Source organism: Leucopleurus acutus, assembly GCF_964270905.1.
Source record: "Leucopleurus acutus genome assembly, chromosome: 18".
NCBI classification, from domain to species: Eukaryota; Metazoa; Chordata; class Mammalia; order Artiodactyla; family Delphinidae; genus Leucopleurus; species Leucopleurus acutus.
The window spans coordinates 685,274-698,366 of record NC_139160.1 but is presented as its reverse complement, the minus strand read 5'-3'; the positions used below and the strand labels follow the sequence as shown (position 1 = coordinate 698,366).

Sequence of the window (13,093 nt, the reverse complement as noted above, 5' to 3'; positions counted from 1 at the left end):
CCTGGCTGGCACATGAACAAAGGGCTGTGTGGGTAAACAGGTCTTATGTAACAGACATACCCACCCAGGGTTAGAACACAGGCTCTTTATTTCTCCAGGTCAGGGATTTCTCCTGCCAAATAAATGTTAAACCAATGAAGAAGATTTGCAGTATAAATTATGACTATTAAGTGATGCCAATATCGCATCTCTTGTCCAAAAACTTGTGAGCTTAAATGTTATACTGCTAGTAATATAACATAGTAATCTCAGTAACATTAGCACTCACTATCAACCAGGTCCTAGTTTACTCAATAGTAAAAAGAAGTCCCTATATAAAACTCTCACCAGCAAAGACTGTTCTTTAAAATAATCATTGAAGTGCTCCAGGTTTCCGGGATTTTTTCCTTTTTATACTTTATACTCAAAGAAAAGCCAAAGCACCACAGGAGAAACTGAGTCTAAACAGTCAAGAACACAGCAAAAGTGAAGATGAGAACCTGAAAACAAAGGCCAGGCTGCCCTCTCCATTCCACAAGCCTCACAACAGGGCGGGGAAGCTCAAGTCCCAATACAGTAAGTGACTTCTTAGGGCCAAATACCAAAGTGCAGAGGTAGGATTCAAAGCAGACAGTCCAAGTCAAAAACAAGGCTTTATTTAGTGCACCAAGTTACAAAGACAATGGAAAAACAAATGAGTTAATATGAATAAATAGAAATAAAAATCCTAACATGTAAAATGCTGCAAGAAAGTTCTCAGTGTAACATCTAAAACCCCAATCAATTTGTATACAATTTGTATTTGTATAAAAAGTACTGTGCTGACTCTTTGTATATGGTAATATTTCCACTTACACAATAATTTAATAGGCCTAGAGCCTACAACCAAGCACATTCGACCCAAAGAATCTGAACAATAAAATTGCTTCATTATTTTATAATTATAGACATTTGGAATTCTGTCCAAACAACACTTTAAGCTCCTTTCTTCCAGGAAGTTCAAAACAAATTTAGACGATTTCAATTAAAAAAAAAAAAGGAGCAAGATTAGTGCTAATTTACAAATGGCAACAAAATATGTATGTATTTTTTCAGGAAAAAGGATAATAATAGAACTCAATACTAATTCAAGCTTAATACCATAATCAAAATTTTAGAGGTTGTGAACCTCTTGTTTTTTGGCTTGTTTTCTCCTTTTGCAGCCACTCATACAAACTCCTGGTAAAATGTCTGGAACCATGCTAAATGGAAAATCTCATTAATGCCCATCATTTGTTACCGACACCAACACCACTACCTCCTACTCACGAGACGGGACTCTTAGGAAAGCTTAACATTCCTACAGCATAAGAACACATGTTTCTGGTTTAACAAACACTTCGTGGTTTTCCTGTCACTGTGAAAAATCAAGGGTTGTGTATTATTTTGAGGAGGAAAAAAGAAAAAGTTACTGATTCAAACAATCTAAATAATAGGCAGGTACTAACGAAACTCAATTCAAAAACCTTAATCCAACTGCTCAGCTAATCCAGGAGCCTCCTCTGCAGTAACTGAGGAAGGTCATTGGACCTACACTGACACAGCCCCTTACCTGTCTTGGACAGTCTGGGTTGATGTATACACATCCTTGTAACCTTCCACCCTCTTGTTGCCCACTTCCCCAATCAGGGGAATTTTGCAAGGGGGAACCACGAACAAAATGAAACAGGGGATTTTATAGTCATTTATTTAAAAAAAGAATGCAGTAATAAAAGATTGGGCACTGGATACTATGCAAAGCATTCGAGTGATAAGAATTCTTCTGTTACCCAAAGGTACATTTAAAGCGAGAATATTAGGTATTTCCTTTAGAAACTTAATGTCAAAAACAATGAATGATTTTCTAAAATCAATATTTCTGGCAGTTTATAGACAAAAAAGAAAAACATAGAAGCCCCAAAATATTTTCCATTCAGGTATCCTTTTATGAATAAGGCTTATTAAAATGTAAGTATTAATTTGATTACAGCCCAGTCATGCTGTTCGACTGCTGGGGCATTTGCACTGAAGAATTTAACACTGTCACCCTTCACTATTGGTTTTTAAGGCAAATCGAAGCCTATATTAGGGCTTCTCTGGTGGTGCAGTGGCTAAGAGTCTGCCTGCCAATGCAGGGGACACGGGTTCGAGCCCTGGTCCAGGAAGATCCCACATGCCACGGAGCAGCTAAGCCCATGTACCCCAACTGCTGAGCCTGCGCTCTAGAGCCCGTGAGCCACAACTACTGAGCCCACGTGCCACAACTACTGAGCCCACGTGCCACAACTACTGAAGCCCGTGCGCCTAGAGTCCATGCTCCGCAACAAGAGAAGCCACTGCAATGAGAAACCCGCACGCACTACAACGAAGAGTAGCCCCCGCACGCCGCACCTAGAGAAAGCCTGCGCGCAGCAATGAAGACCCAACGCAGCCAAAAATAATTTTTTTTAAAAAAGCCTGTATTAAAAAACTGTAATTTGAAGAAAGTTTAAGAAAAGCTTATTAGTTCTATTAAGAAGTACTATGAAAGTATTCTTGGGAAACAGTGGGACTTCTGAATTATCTTCACTGTATGTCAAACATGTAGCTTTTATTGTATTACAATACTAAATCCTTTTTCTCCAAAAAATTTAAACTTATAGAAATGAAAAGAACTATCCTCCCACCTGGTTTCACATTATGCCTGGAAACATTAACTTTGAGGAAAAGTAAAACCTACTTCCTTCGAAAGAGTTATCTGGGAGAAGAAAAAAACATTAATTTTATTCTCAGCGTTTTTTGGTTGCATGATTTCAATGGCTTTTGTATTCTAATTTTGAAGAGACAGTATTTAACCTCTATTTTAAATCCAAAAGCAAACCATTTTATAGGCCTGAAAACACAGATTATTCAAAATGTCTTGTCAAATTAAACAAACATAGGTGTAAATATTTTTAATTTTAAAAATATAATATCAAATACTTAAATTTAAACAAACAAAAATGTAAAGCTCTCGAGACTCTAGGTAAATACAGCGTGTGCTTCTCTGTGGCGGCATCAGCTGGGCTGGCTGCTCTCGTTGTAAACATTCCTTGATGAGGCACTTTTTATAGATTATGGGTCACATTTTCTAATGAACTAAAATCTAAAATTCTGAGTTCTTAAATTTAAAAAGTGGAAGGGGAAAGAAGGTCAGGAAAAAAATCGTAATTTGGTTGGGACTCAATTTAACACATTTTCAAGATGACCATGTAATGGTAGCAGTGGATAAGGGGACTCATGAGAAATGTCAGAAAAGACGCTACTCAAGCAGAAAGCACAGAACACAGGGATTCTCTGACTCAGCACTGGCTGCCTCCACACAGGGCCCAATTAATTAGGAGGGGCAACTGTTTCCTCATTTTGAAGGTTGTAATCCTATTGATTACATTAAAAATCATCACTGTTGCTTGCTTTACAAATTCCTATCATGTGTCTTTACTCCTCAGATTAGTACAGCTTGTAATAATGCTATTGTATATATTGCACAAAGATCTGTGGGGTTTAAAGTAAGACAAGGAATAATAAAAATGTTAAATGTATAGAATACTGACATTAAACATAAACAGATAATTGTCACTAGTTACTTAACGAACTTTCTGAAATGCACTGCCTCATTGAAATTTCATCATTGAACTTATAAAAACATTAGCTACAATTACCCTTTAAATAGGAAACTGGAACAAATGGCAACATTAGAATAATTTGGTCTTTTGCCAAAGAACACTTCTTTGCTTCCCAAAAAAGAAAAAAGAGGAAACCAAAAGATTTCTCTCTTTTAATTATAAGTAATATAAAAGAGAACAGGAAGAATCAAAGAAAGAAGCCAAACAGAGAAATACAGCCCACATGCTGTGAACAAAAAACAATATCCTCCAAGAAAGACTATTTGAAAGAACTGAAGTTTTGAGTTCACAATTATACGACTGGACAGAAATCTGTATGATAAACTAATGACAGGGGTTCCTCAGTATCACACGGTAACAACCTCTGTCTCAAACAGCAAAGCAAATGGTGAAAAGGGTGACAGTAAGAACAAAGCGGAGTTTCCACATCTGTGTCCACTAAATACCTGCATCCAAAACCAGTTTCTAAGAATAAAACCTCCTCAACAGTGGAGGAAAAGGTATATTTGTGTGCTAAACTGAAACTGAGCGCTTAGAGCCATCAAAGTAACATTTCCTGAGTGACTTCTCATCTGTCTGTAACAAGGTGCTGCTTCAGATGGAAAGGGACGCAGCCTCCAGTGTGTTAGTATTTGTGCTGTGTTTCTAAAATGTGAACCTTAATTCAAGGGCTTAAAGTAGTCAGAAATAACAGTAAAATAGTGAAGTAACTTTAAAAGTGCAGCAAAATCTTAGCCTATAACAACTTGGAAAGTATCTTGCTCCTCTCTTTATTTAAAAAGATGTTTGGGGAAAAAAAAAAAAAAAAAGATGTTTGGGGACTTCCCTGGTGGCGCGGTAGTTGGGAATCTGCCTGCCAATGCAGGAGACACGGGTTTGAGCCCTGGTCCGGGAAGATCCCACATGCCATGGAGCAACTAAGCCCGTGCACCACAGCTACTGAGCCCACGTGCCACAACTACTGAAGCCCGCACGCCTAGAGCCCATGCTCCGCAACAAGAGAAGCCACCGCAATGAGACGCCTGTGCACCGTGACGAAGAGTAGCCCCCGCTCGCTGCAAACAGAGAAAGCCCGCGTACAGCAACAATGACCCAACGCAGCCAAATAGATAAATAAATAAATAATTAATGTGTAAAAGAAAAAAAAGATTGAACCCTGTTATAAACTATGGACTTAGGGGAAAAAAATAAACAAAAACACATCCTAAGTATCTAAAACAATTACCTGCCAATGTTCATAATTGATAAAGTACTCATCAAAAACATTTCTATTTAGTAAGATAAATTTTAGATAAATAATCCATTTTGTTGAACTACACTGCTGAAAATACAGATACATCCCAGTTTGGGGGCCCACGGGGCCGGCGGTACTTGCCTTGTAGTACCAGTCCTGGAACCGCCGGCAGCAGTCCTCGCTGCAGAAGTCCCTCACCACGCCGTCCAGCTCCTTCGTCGCACCCTTCTTACACAGCTGAGAGCAGTAGTTGCAAGTCACACACCTCAATCCTAAACGCCTTGCAAAATCCTGTTTGTACAACAGTTTGCAGCCTGAGAAATATAAGGCTTCATTATTAAAACAGAAACTCATTTCTGAGGTAAGAAAGAGTTTACAGGTCAAACAGAGCACTGGCTTTAGAAAGTGTTTATAAATTCACATATACAGTCCTCTTTCTCTCCTGATCAAAACTGTGAAATCTACTGTGATCAACACCAGCCTGTGAAAACTGAAACAGAACATGGAATATTATATTAGATATGGTGTGGGTTCAAATAATTCATGTTCTAAGACTTTCAAGTCTAGTAACACTTCAAAACTGTTGTACCTGCTCTGTGTAAATATAATCCAATATAATCCTGCTTAAGTATCATAAACACACCACAAATGGGCATTTTAGAGAAATGAAAAGTGGAGACTGTTGAGAGGCAATGAGCAAACTTAAAGATACATTCAGCTAAGCAGGCATTTTAGCTCAATTCTCTAGCCTTACTCTGTCACCCTAAAGGACCTTCAGGGAAGTAAAACTGGTTTAATGACTTGTCCAAAAACAGCATGTTGTTATTCTATTCTTTAATCAAAACACTTCCTTTACCAACTATATAAACGCATTATTTTAACGGTCCTTACATTTAAATTTTATTTATTCCCTATGACATCTCTATAAAGTATTAAATAATCTTCATATGTCTACTCATGCTGTGCACTTAAGAATGACCTTCCACTCTGGTGTTGCTTCCACTTTTGTATCTACCAAAATACTACCCATCCTTTAATAGGGACTGCAACTGTTTCCTATGTAATTTACTTGGCAATTACTTATGAACTGTCCTTATGGCTTCTTTTCTGTTACTCTGAACTATATCTTAAAACATGTTTAATATTTTACCTTTATTAGCTTTATCTTTCTAACTAGGTTTTGATGGTAGTACCAGGTATTACATGTTTTGTTATTTCTGACAGGTTCCAGCAGAGAACTAGGTGCAGTTAGAGAAAGCACAAAATATATTATTAAACAGGAAAAAAATAGACGTCCTTTTTAACCTTTTATTGCCCAGAAAGTCCTTCCAACTGAAAATGATGTTCTTTAATGTCAACTATCTTTTTGTTGCAACTTGTCTTTCACTTTAGTAAGACCCACATAATCCAAATGCTGTGTGCGCTAGCCCTCAGCACTAAGGCACTCTGCTTTGTGAATCACGGCACGAAAGTTCAGGTAAAAGAGCTAAATTAAATCCAGAATCAATGTCTTTAATGCAACATTATGTCACTTTTCATTATAGCTGCAATCTTAACAGTAAACGTGGTTACTTTTCATCTGGGGGACTGAGCCTACATGAATAGGAATGCCTGCTGTGATACAGCAGTACCCTCTTGCAAACATGACCTCAAGTGTGAAATGCTTAATGTAGAAACGGAGGCACTTGTTGAATGGACTAATAATCTTTTGATATCGCTGCCATTCCCTACTGCTTTTAGGATTTTCCAACCTTTTTCTTGCCTCTAACTAGCGGTAGAAATCGATAGAAAAAGTGGATCCAGGAAGAAGGGGAAAAAAAAAAAAAAAACTGGAAAATAATTGAAGAGGACAGCAGGTAGGAAAGCTGGGAGTCCAGTGCCTGGGGCCAAAGAAAGAACAGACAGTGAGAGCCGCAGAGCAGAATAGGACATTTGGGGAAAAGTAAAAATAGAAAAAGCCCAAAACCCTTAGCTACAATCCTGGCTCCTATCTCTGGAGAATCAGAATGAGAAACAAACTTCATTTTTCTAATCTGCCGCCTGGCACCAAAGCAGCAAAAAGTATAAATGAGAGGAAAGAGAATTCCTGAACGTACTATTACAAAAGCCAGTGTCTCCCTGGCATCCCAAATTGAAAACCTAAAAGTCTTTTCTGCCTGTAGTAATGCCTCGTGTGATGTTCCTTCTGGTATACTGAATACCTTTGTAGACTAGGCAGTAAACAGGCAGGGAATGAAGCCAAAGGAAAATAATTCTAATCCACTTGGAAAATCAACTTCAGATCACAATCTGTCTGTTTAGAAATAACGTGGTATGATAATGGTTTTAGTTTATTCTCAAAACTTCCTTGTAATGGAAAAACATGTTACCAAATTCTTAGAGATAAAACACCCTGGGGCCCAGAGGTCTATAAATATATATAAAGTAACAGTAGAAAAGCTAACTCAATTTTTTTTTCAGCTATACTAAAATTGTACCACTACTCTGAACATATGTAGTTACATATTTTGAAAATATTTTGGCAAAAAATTAACATTAAATATTAAAGAAAGTTATGAACAACACTGTATATGCACTTGCCTTCACTACAGAAAGGTCTCTTAACTCCAGAGAAATTCACTGTTTCATGAAGAGTCTTCTCCTCTTGGCAGTATTCACAATACGTAACTATGCAGTGCAGCTTCTTATAGTCATCTGAACAAGTTTTGCTGCAGAACTGATGCACTTTGTTCTACATGCACAATGGGAACCTTGGTAAGTATATGACATCCACCTCAAGAACAAGGGTAAGAAATACACAAGCCACTTTTACAGAAACAAAGTTAAATCATTTACCTACTTAATGTTATAATCCCTAGTGACACATTTCCTATAGGCCACAGACACCCAGTTTAACTAATTCACTGCTGCATTTAGACATAGCTCCACAAAATTCAATACCATTAACTACCTTAAAATTACTCAGTGAAAGAAGAAAAGTATAAGTATCACTAAGACAAGATGGCAGTCTGGTGTTGCTAACAGAACTGGAGAAATGGGAAGAAAACAATGGAAGATACAACATGGATAAGCTACAAAAAGATAAGAACTATAACAATCATACCATTTTCACTCAAAAAGAAATATTCTTAAAAAAAAAAAGAAATATTCTTTGTTGAGTACAGTCAAGCAGACTCGATCGCATTCCTACCACAGCTTAATAGTGACAGACCTACTATGGGTAAAGTATTCCACTGGGGGTCATCACACGGTGTGCGGCCAAGTGTGAGACTGAGTTGGTTCCCTTGAATAGAGCAAGGTTAGTAATTATTTAGTTATTTCTCCTGGCCCCAAATCCACAAGAGCCAAAGCTACTTCTCAAATATCCAGCCGACCAGGAAAGGGCGGCAGCTTTTCTTTTCCCATTTCTCCAGTTCTGTTAGCAACACCAGACTGCCATCTTGTCTTAGTGATACTTATACTTTTATTCTTTCACTGAGTAATTTTAGAGTAGTTAATGGTATTGAATTTTGTGGAGCTATGTCTAAATGCAGCAGTGAATTAGTTAAACTGGATGTCTGTGGCCTATAGGAAATGTATCGCTAAGGATTATAACATTAAGTAGGTAAATGATTTAACTTTGTTTCTGTTTTTTCAGGGCCTTCAACATCCTTCCTGCTGTGATTTAAAGACGGTAACAGTCTCTAAAACTCATCACTGGGTGCTGACAACAGTCTCAAAGAATGACTGGTTTAAATGCTCTTGAGACAGCACCAAACACAATTACAAAACTAAAAAATTTTCTAGGGACTAAATAATAAAATTTCAGATTTCCGAAGTACTTTAGAAATCATGTAGTCCAGTTCTGGGGATCACCTTCTGCCTAAGACTCAGATACTGAGGGATTTGCCAAGAGCCACTATTAAGTTTGGCTCAAGGGCAGCTGTTGTTAGCACTACATCTTGTACACCATTTATTACATACTCCATGCCCTTGAAAACATGGAAAGAAAGAATAGCCGAAGGTGAACACTGCTCAAGCAGCAGCATCCAGCCAGGGCCACCCTGCCCCATCCTCCTCCCACCCCCATCCATCCATCCATTCATTACTGCCCCCTTACTGAACCAGACATTAATGCTCAGAGTTTCTGCTATGGCAAAAAGACGTGGCAAAGTAAGTTAATAAACTGGTGAAGGAAAGAGTGATGAGAAAGGGAGAATAAAATTTATATTAGGATTCCTTTATTAAAACACAATTGTAAAACTTTAAATGACAACATGGTAAACATAAGGCAATGCAGGATGCTACAGTTGACAGACAGTACTTATAAAGGTGGGGGTGGGGAGGAGATGGGGACAGCACTGCACAAACAAGACGCCCCAGGTATGTGGCTGAAGTGGCGCTCTGTGCGCCGCTGCTCCGTGCGCCGCCGCTCCGTGCGCCGCTATGAGCATAATATATTGCGGATATGGCTTCAATAATTTTCTGTTTGACCTAAAAAAACCAGATCCTTTCTTGGTGCTACTCCCACATAAAAAAAGCAAATAATCCAATCATCACAAAATCGGAAAAACTAATCCTTACCCACTAAGAAATAGGTTCTCAGATGGAAATGTCATAGTTACTATACCAGACTTTCATTTCAGCACTAGATAACATACATTAACAAAATAGGACTTGCCTCCCATTCCAGGATTTCTGGCTTTGAACAAAAGGAATTTTTGCAATAGTTGCACTTCAACTGAATATCACTTGGAGCTACAAACTGGCCGTTGGGAGATGACTGCATGCTGAGAGCCTAAAACAAAGCACAAAACACACCGAGTCTGAGGTGGATTTTAGAAGTTTTTTTTTGTGACGACCATCAAATTATCAACGACGTCCAGGAAAATAGTACTTATCTTTCTTAAATACTTATTTCCTCAACATATAAAACTACATTTCTGAATTTTGTCTTTAAAAATACTAGTATGCTAAGTTCGTTTTATGAAATTGAAGTTCATTTTCTACCACATGATTACTACTATTTATTTAAAATAATACGGAAAAGGAAAAAAAATCATGAAGTTCAATTAAGATTTCTTCTTTAAGAAAATACAAGCAAATAGTGAGGTCAGTTCACCAAGTTCTGAACTAGTAAATAAACACAAAAGAACCTAGCTCCTAGTTCTGCCTCTAGTAGCTAATTTACTAATGATTTGTTGCATTATTGCCATCATTTTCATTCCAAGTCCATCCGTGAAAATAGCCTTTTTATACTTGTTTTTAAACAAAGTTGGGGGGGTAAGCTTTACAGACTGGTATTGATGCCAGAAATTTATTTTAGTTTTATTACATTGTTAAGAGTTAAAACGATTTACAGAGTAGAAAAAGATATAAGCATACGTGGGCTTTAAGAGTTTTGTTCTAGGACTTCCCTGGTGGTCCAGTGATCAGGACTCGCGCTTTCACTGATGATAGCCTGGGTTCAGTCCCTGGTCGGGGAGCCAGGCAGCGTGCCCGGCGGGGGGCGGGGGGGTGGGGTGGGGGCGCATGCGGGGAATCTGTTCTAACCTGAGTGGTGAGTATGCTGATATTTAATTCTCACTCTCTAATCCATATTACATATAGTCTGTTGAATGTATGAAATAGTACAAATTTTTCAAGGCAGCAATGGAGGGAGAAAAAAACCTTTATCATTTTAAAACTTCGATAAACATCATACAACACAATGAGAATTTGTGAAAAGAAAGAAAACACGCATATTTAAGACTGTAACTACCAGGTGAATGAATTATTTAAAAAAATAAAACCCAGCAACAATACCCTTAGTGTTTCCAAAAAACTGAAGTCCGTTAAAGTTAATTATCCTTTCAAAACAAATGAAATGTTATCCTATTATCTTACTATGAAATGGAAAAACATCTAAGGAAGACATAAAACTTCAAGATCTACGGTTTGCTTTAAGATAAAGAAAAAATGCTGCTTTTCTATTTGTCAACTTTGTACTTTCGTGCAGTCACAGAGTGATGAGGCTGCCCTACAGGCTTATCTTGGATGCATTCCTCCGAAGTAAGAGTCTAAATTGTTTCTTTAAAATATACAATGTACATACACAAATGTTCTTATCAAATGATGGGCAATACAAGTTTCAATTAAATGAAAAAAGTAGTTAAAACATTTTCAATTAACATTTCAGTTTACCCAACATCAAAACGGAAGAAAGTTAAAAATCTGACAAACAGCAAAGACACTGTCCTCCTCTCCCATAATTAATCCTTAGTCCTTAATTTCTATTTTGAGAAGAACCAACAAGTCGAAAGCAATGTTTACCACTCTCAGGACGTATCAGTGGCCACATCCCAACTTCCAAAAGAAAAGTTTAATCTTGAATGTGGTTAATTACCTAAGCTCAGGCAAGGTATAACTATTAACAAAAACAACATTCCCCTGGCTGAATTCAAACTACCTCAATTTAAGGTAGTTAAGAGACCGCATTTTCAATTTAAATCAATTAACTAGAGCACAGTGCCTGCAACACAGTACAACTGTTGGATGAATGAACTCAATCTACCCTGAAATTTCATACACATCAGGTAAACCACTTAACTCATGCTGAATCCCCAACTACTCCACCTCACTGGTCAACCAGCTTACATCTGAACACATACAGCAGTCCTGTCCTGAGACTATCCATACTCCAGCTCTGACAACTATGTCAGAGAGCTCTTCTTTACACTGACCGAAACGGAAAATGTCTCCCCGAAGCTGATCTTGAATGAAACGAAGGCCGACCAGGACAAGTCCAATCTCCAGTCCCACAGCAAGTTTCTAATACATGAAGAAAATGTGCACGCTTGTCACTTCCGGGATAAGTGTACCTACATCCTCCATCCACTTAACATAAAACAGAACCCATAAAAGTCAGATGCTACTCAAACCATCTGCTAAGAAACAACTGCACGGCAGGCACTGAGCTCAATGACACTATGTGAAAATGAATCAAGAAAAACCTCATTCAATATGGGGCCAGGAAGCTGGGCAGCTAACTTCAGACCAGCAGGAGGAGAGCTGCCTGCTTGCCCAGCAACCCAGCAGCAACCCAGCGATGAGCAGCCCCACCTGGGACGCTGGCCCTCCTCCAGCTACCCCGGGCTCAAATCTCGCCCTTCAGTCTCCAGTCTTGCCTGTGGTGCCGCCTCCTCGGCTACTCTGAATCAACTCGATTTTGCTGGCTAGACCACTTACCCTTTTGTTTTAAAGGTTGATAGCTAAAATTCACTTTCCTTCCAAGTCTGTATCATAAATAACAATTAAGAAGTCAATTTCGAGCATCTGTGCTAAGTAGAGGGCTGGTGAAGCTACCTCTGCTCTGACTCCAGAATCTCTACCCTCCAATTTGACCCTCAACAAAATATGTAAAAATCAGCACATTGAATAAAGATGAAGTATATTACACCGCTAATTTTCTTTGTGTATTTTATTGGAAGCATTAGGCAAAGTAAATAACAAACCTGGAATTTAGCCACACAATTGGAATTGCAGAAGTTATACAGTTTTCCATCAGGCATTGTGGCTTGATACTGAGGTAAAGAGTTTCGCTTACAAAAATGGCAAATAATTCCCAAACCTAGGAGAGAAAAAGTACATATCTGATTTTTTATAAAATAATCAAAGTTTTTTTTAAAAAAAATCTTAATTGACCTCTGAGAATAGTTTAATGAAACTTTATGTAAATATTATTTTATTAATTTCTGAGATTATTTGCACCTTAAAAAAATACTGTCATAAAAGAAGACTCTGATACTATCTCTAAAACATACACAGATACATGAAACGATCTCAGTTTTAGATAATGTTTGGATGGAAAAACAATTTTAGTTAGGAACACAGACATGGACAGAACTTCACCAATAATTTAAAAATTAAATGATCAAAACCATTAAAGTTTGCACTAAGAAAGTTTAGTGTGGTAATAAAAATAAACCCATTATGCAGTTAAAAGTGAGCATAAAATGAAAGTCAGAGGAGAAAGAGTAGTTAACAAATTATTAATGTTACTGAAGTTTTTTAGCTTTCCAAATACCTGAGACTTACTTTGTGATTTTGCATATTTTGTCTTGTGACTGTTCATGCAAGCAGTTGAACAATAAGGCTCCATATACCCATTAGGACCTATACACTGAGTCATATCAAAAAACCTGCACTGTGTTCGGCAGCCAGTACAAGTGGTCAGTTTTCCATATTTCTAAAATTTGAA

General features: G+C 37.8%; 1 protein-coding gene across 6 annotated transcripts in view; it reads right to left on the bottom strand.

Moving 5' to 3' along the window:
• The window catches only part of ZMYM2 (zinc finger MYM-type containing 2), a 90,093-nt gene that overhangs the window by 26,829 nt on the left and 50,171 nt on the right, over nt 1-13,093 (bottom strand). For all 6 annotated transcript variants that reach the window (XM_082859530.1, XM_082859535.1, XM_082859534.1 and 3 more), the window contains 5 exons: nt 12,931-13,081; nt 12,348-12,463; nt 9,536-9,652; nt 7,456-7,606; nt 5,017-5,189 (listed from right to left, as the gene is read on the bottom strand). In XM_082859530.1, the coding sequence (XP_082715656.1) occupies nt 5,017-5,189; nt 7,456-7,606; nt 9,536-9,652; nt 12,348-12,463; nt 12,931-13,081 (708 nt within the window). The remainder of the gene's footprint in view (nt 1-5,016; nt 5,190-7,455; nt 7,607-9,535; nt 9,653-12,347; nt 12,464-12,930; nt 13,082-13,093) is intronic.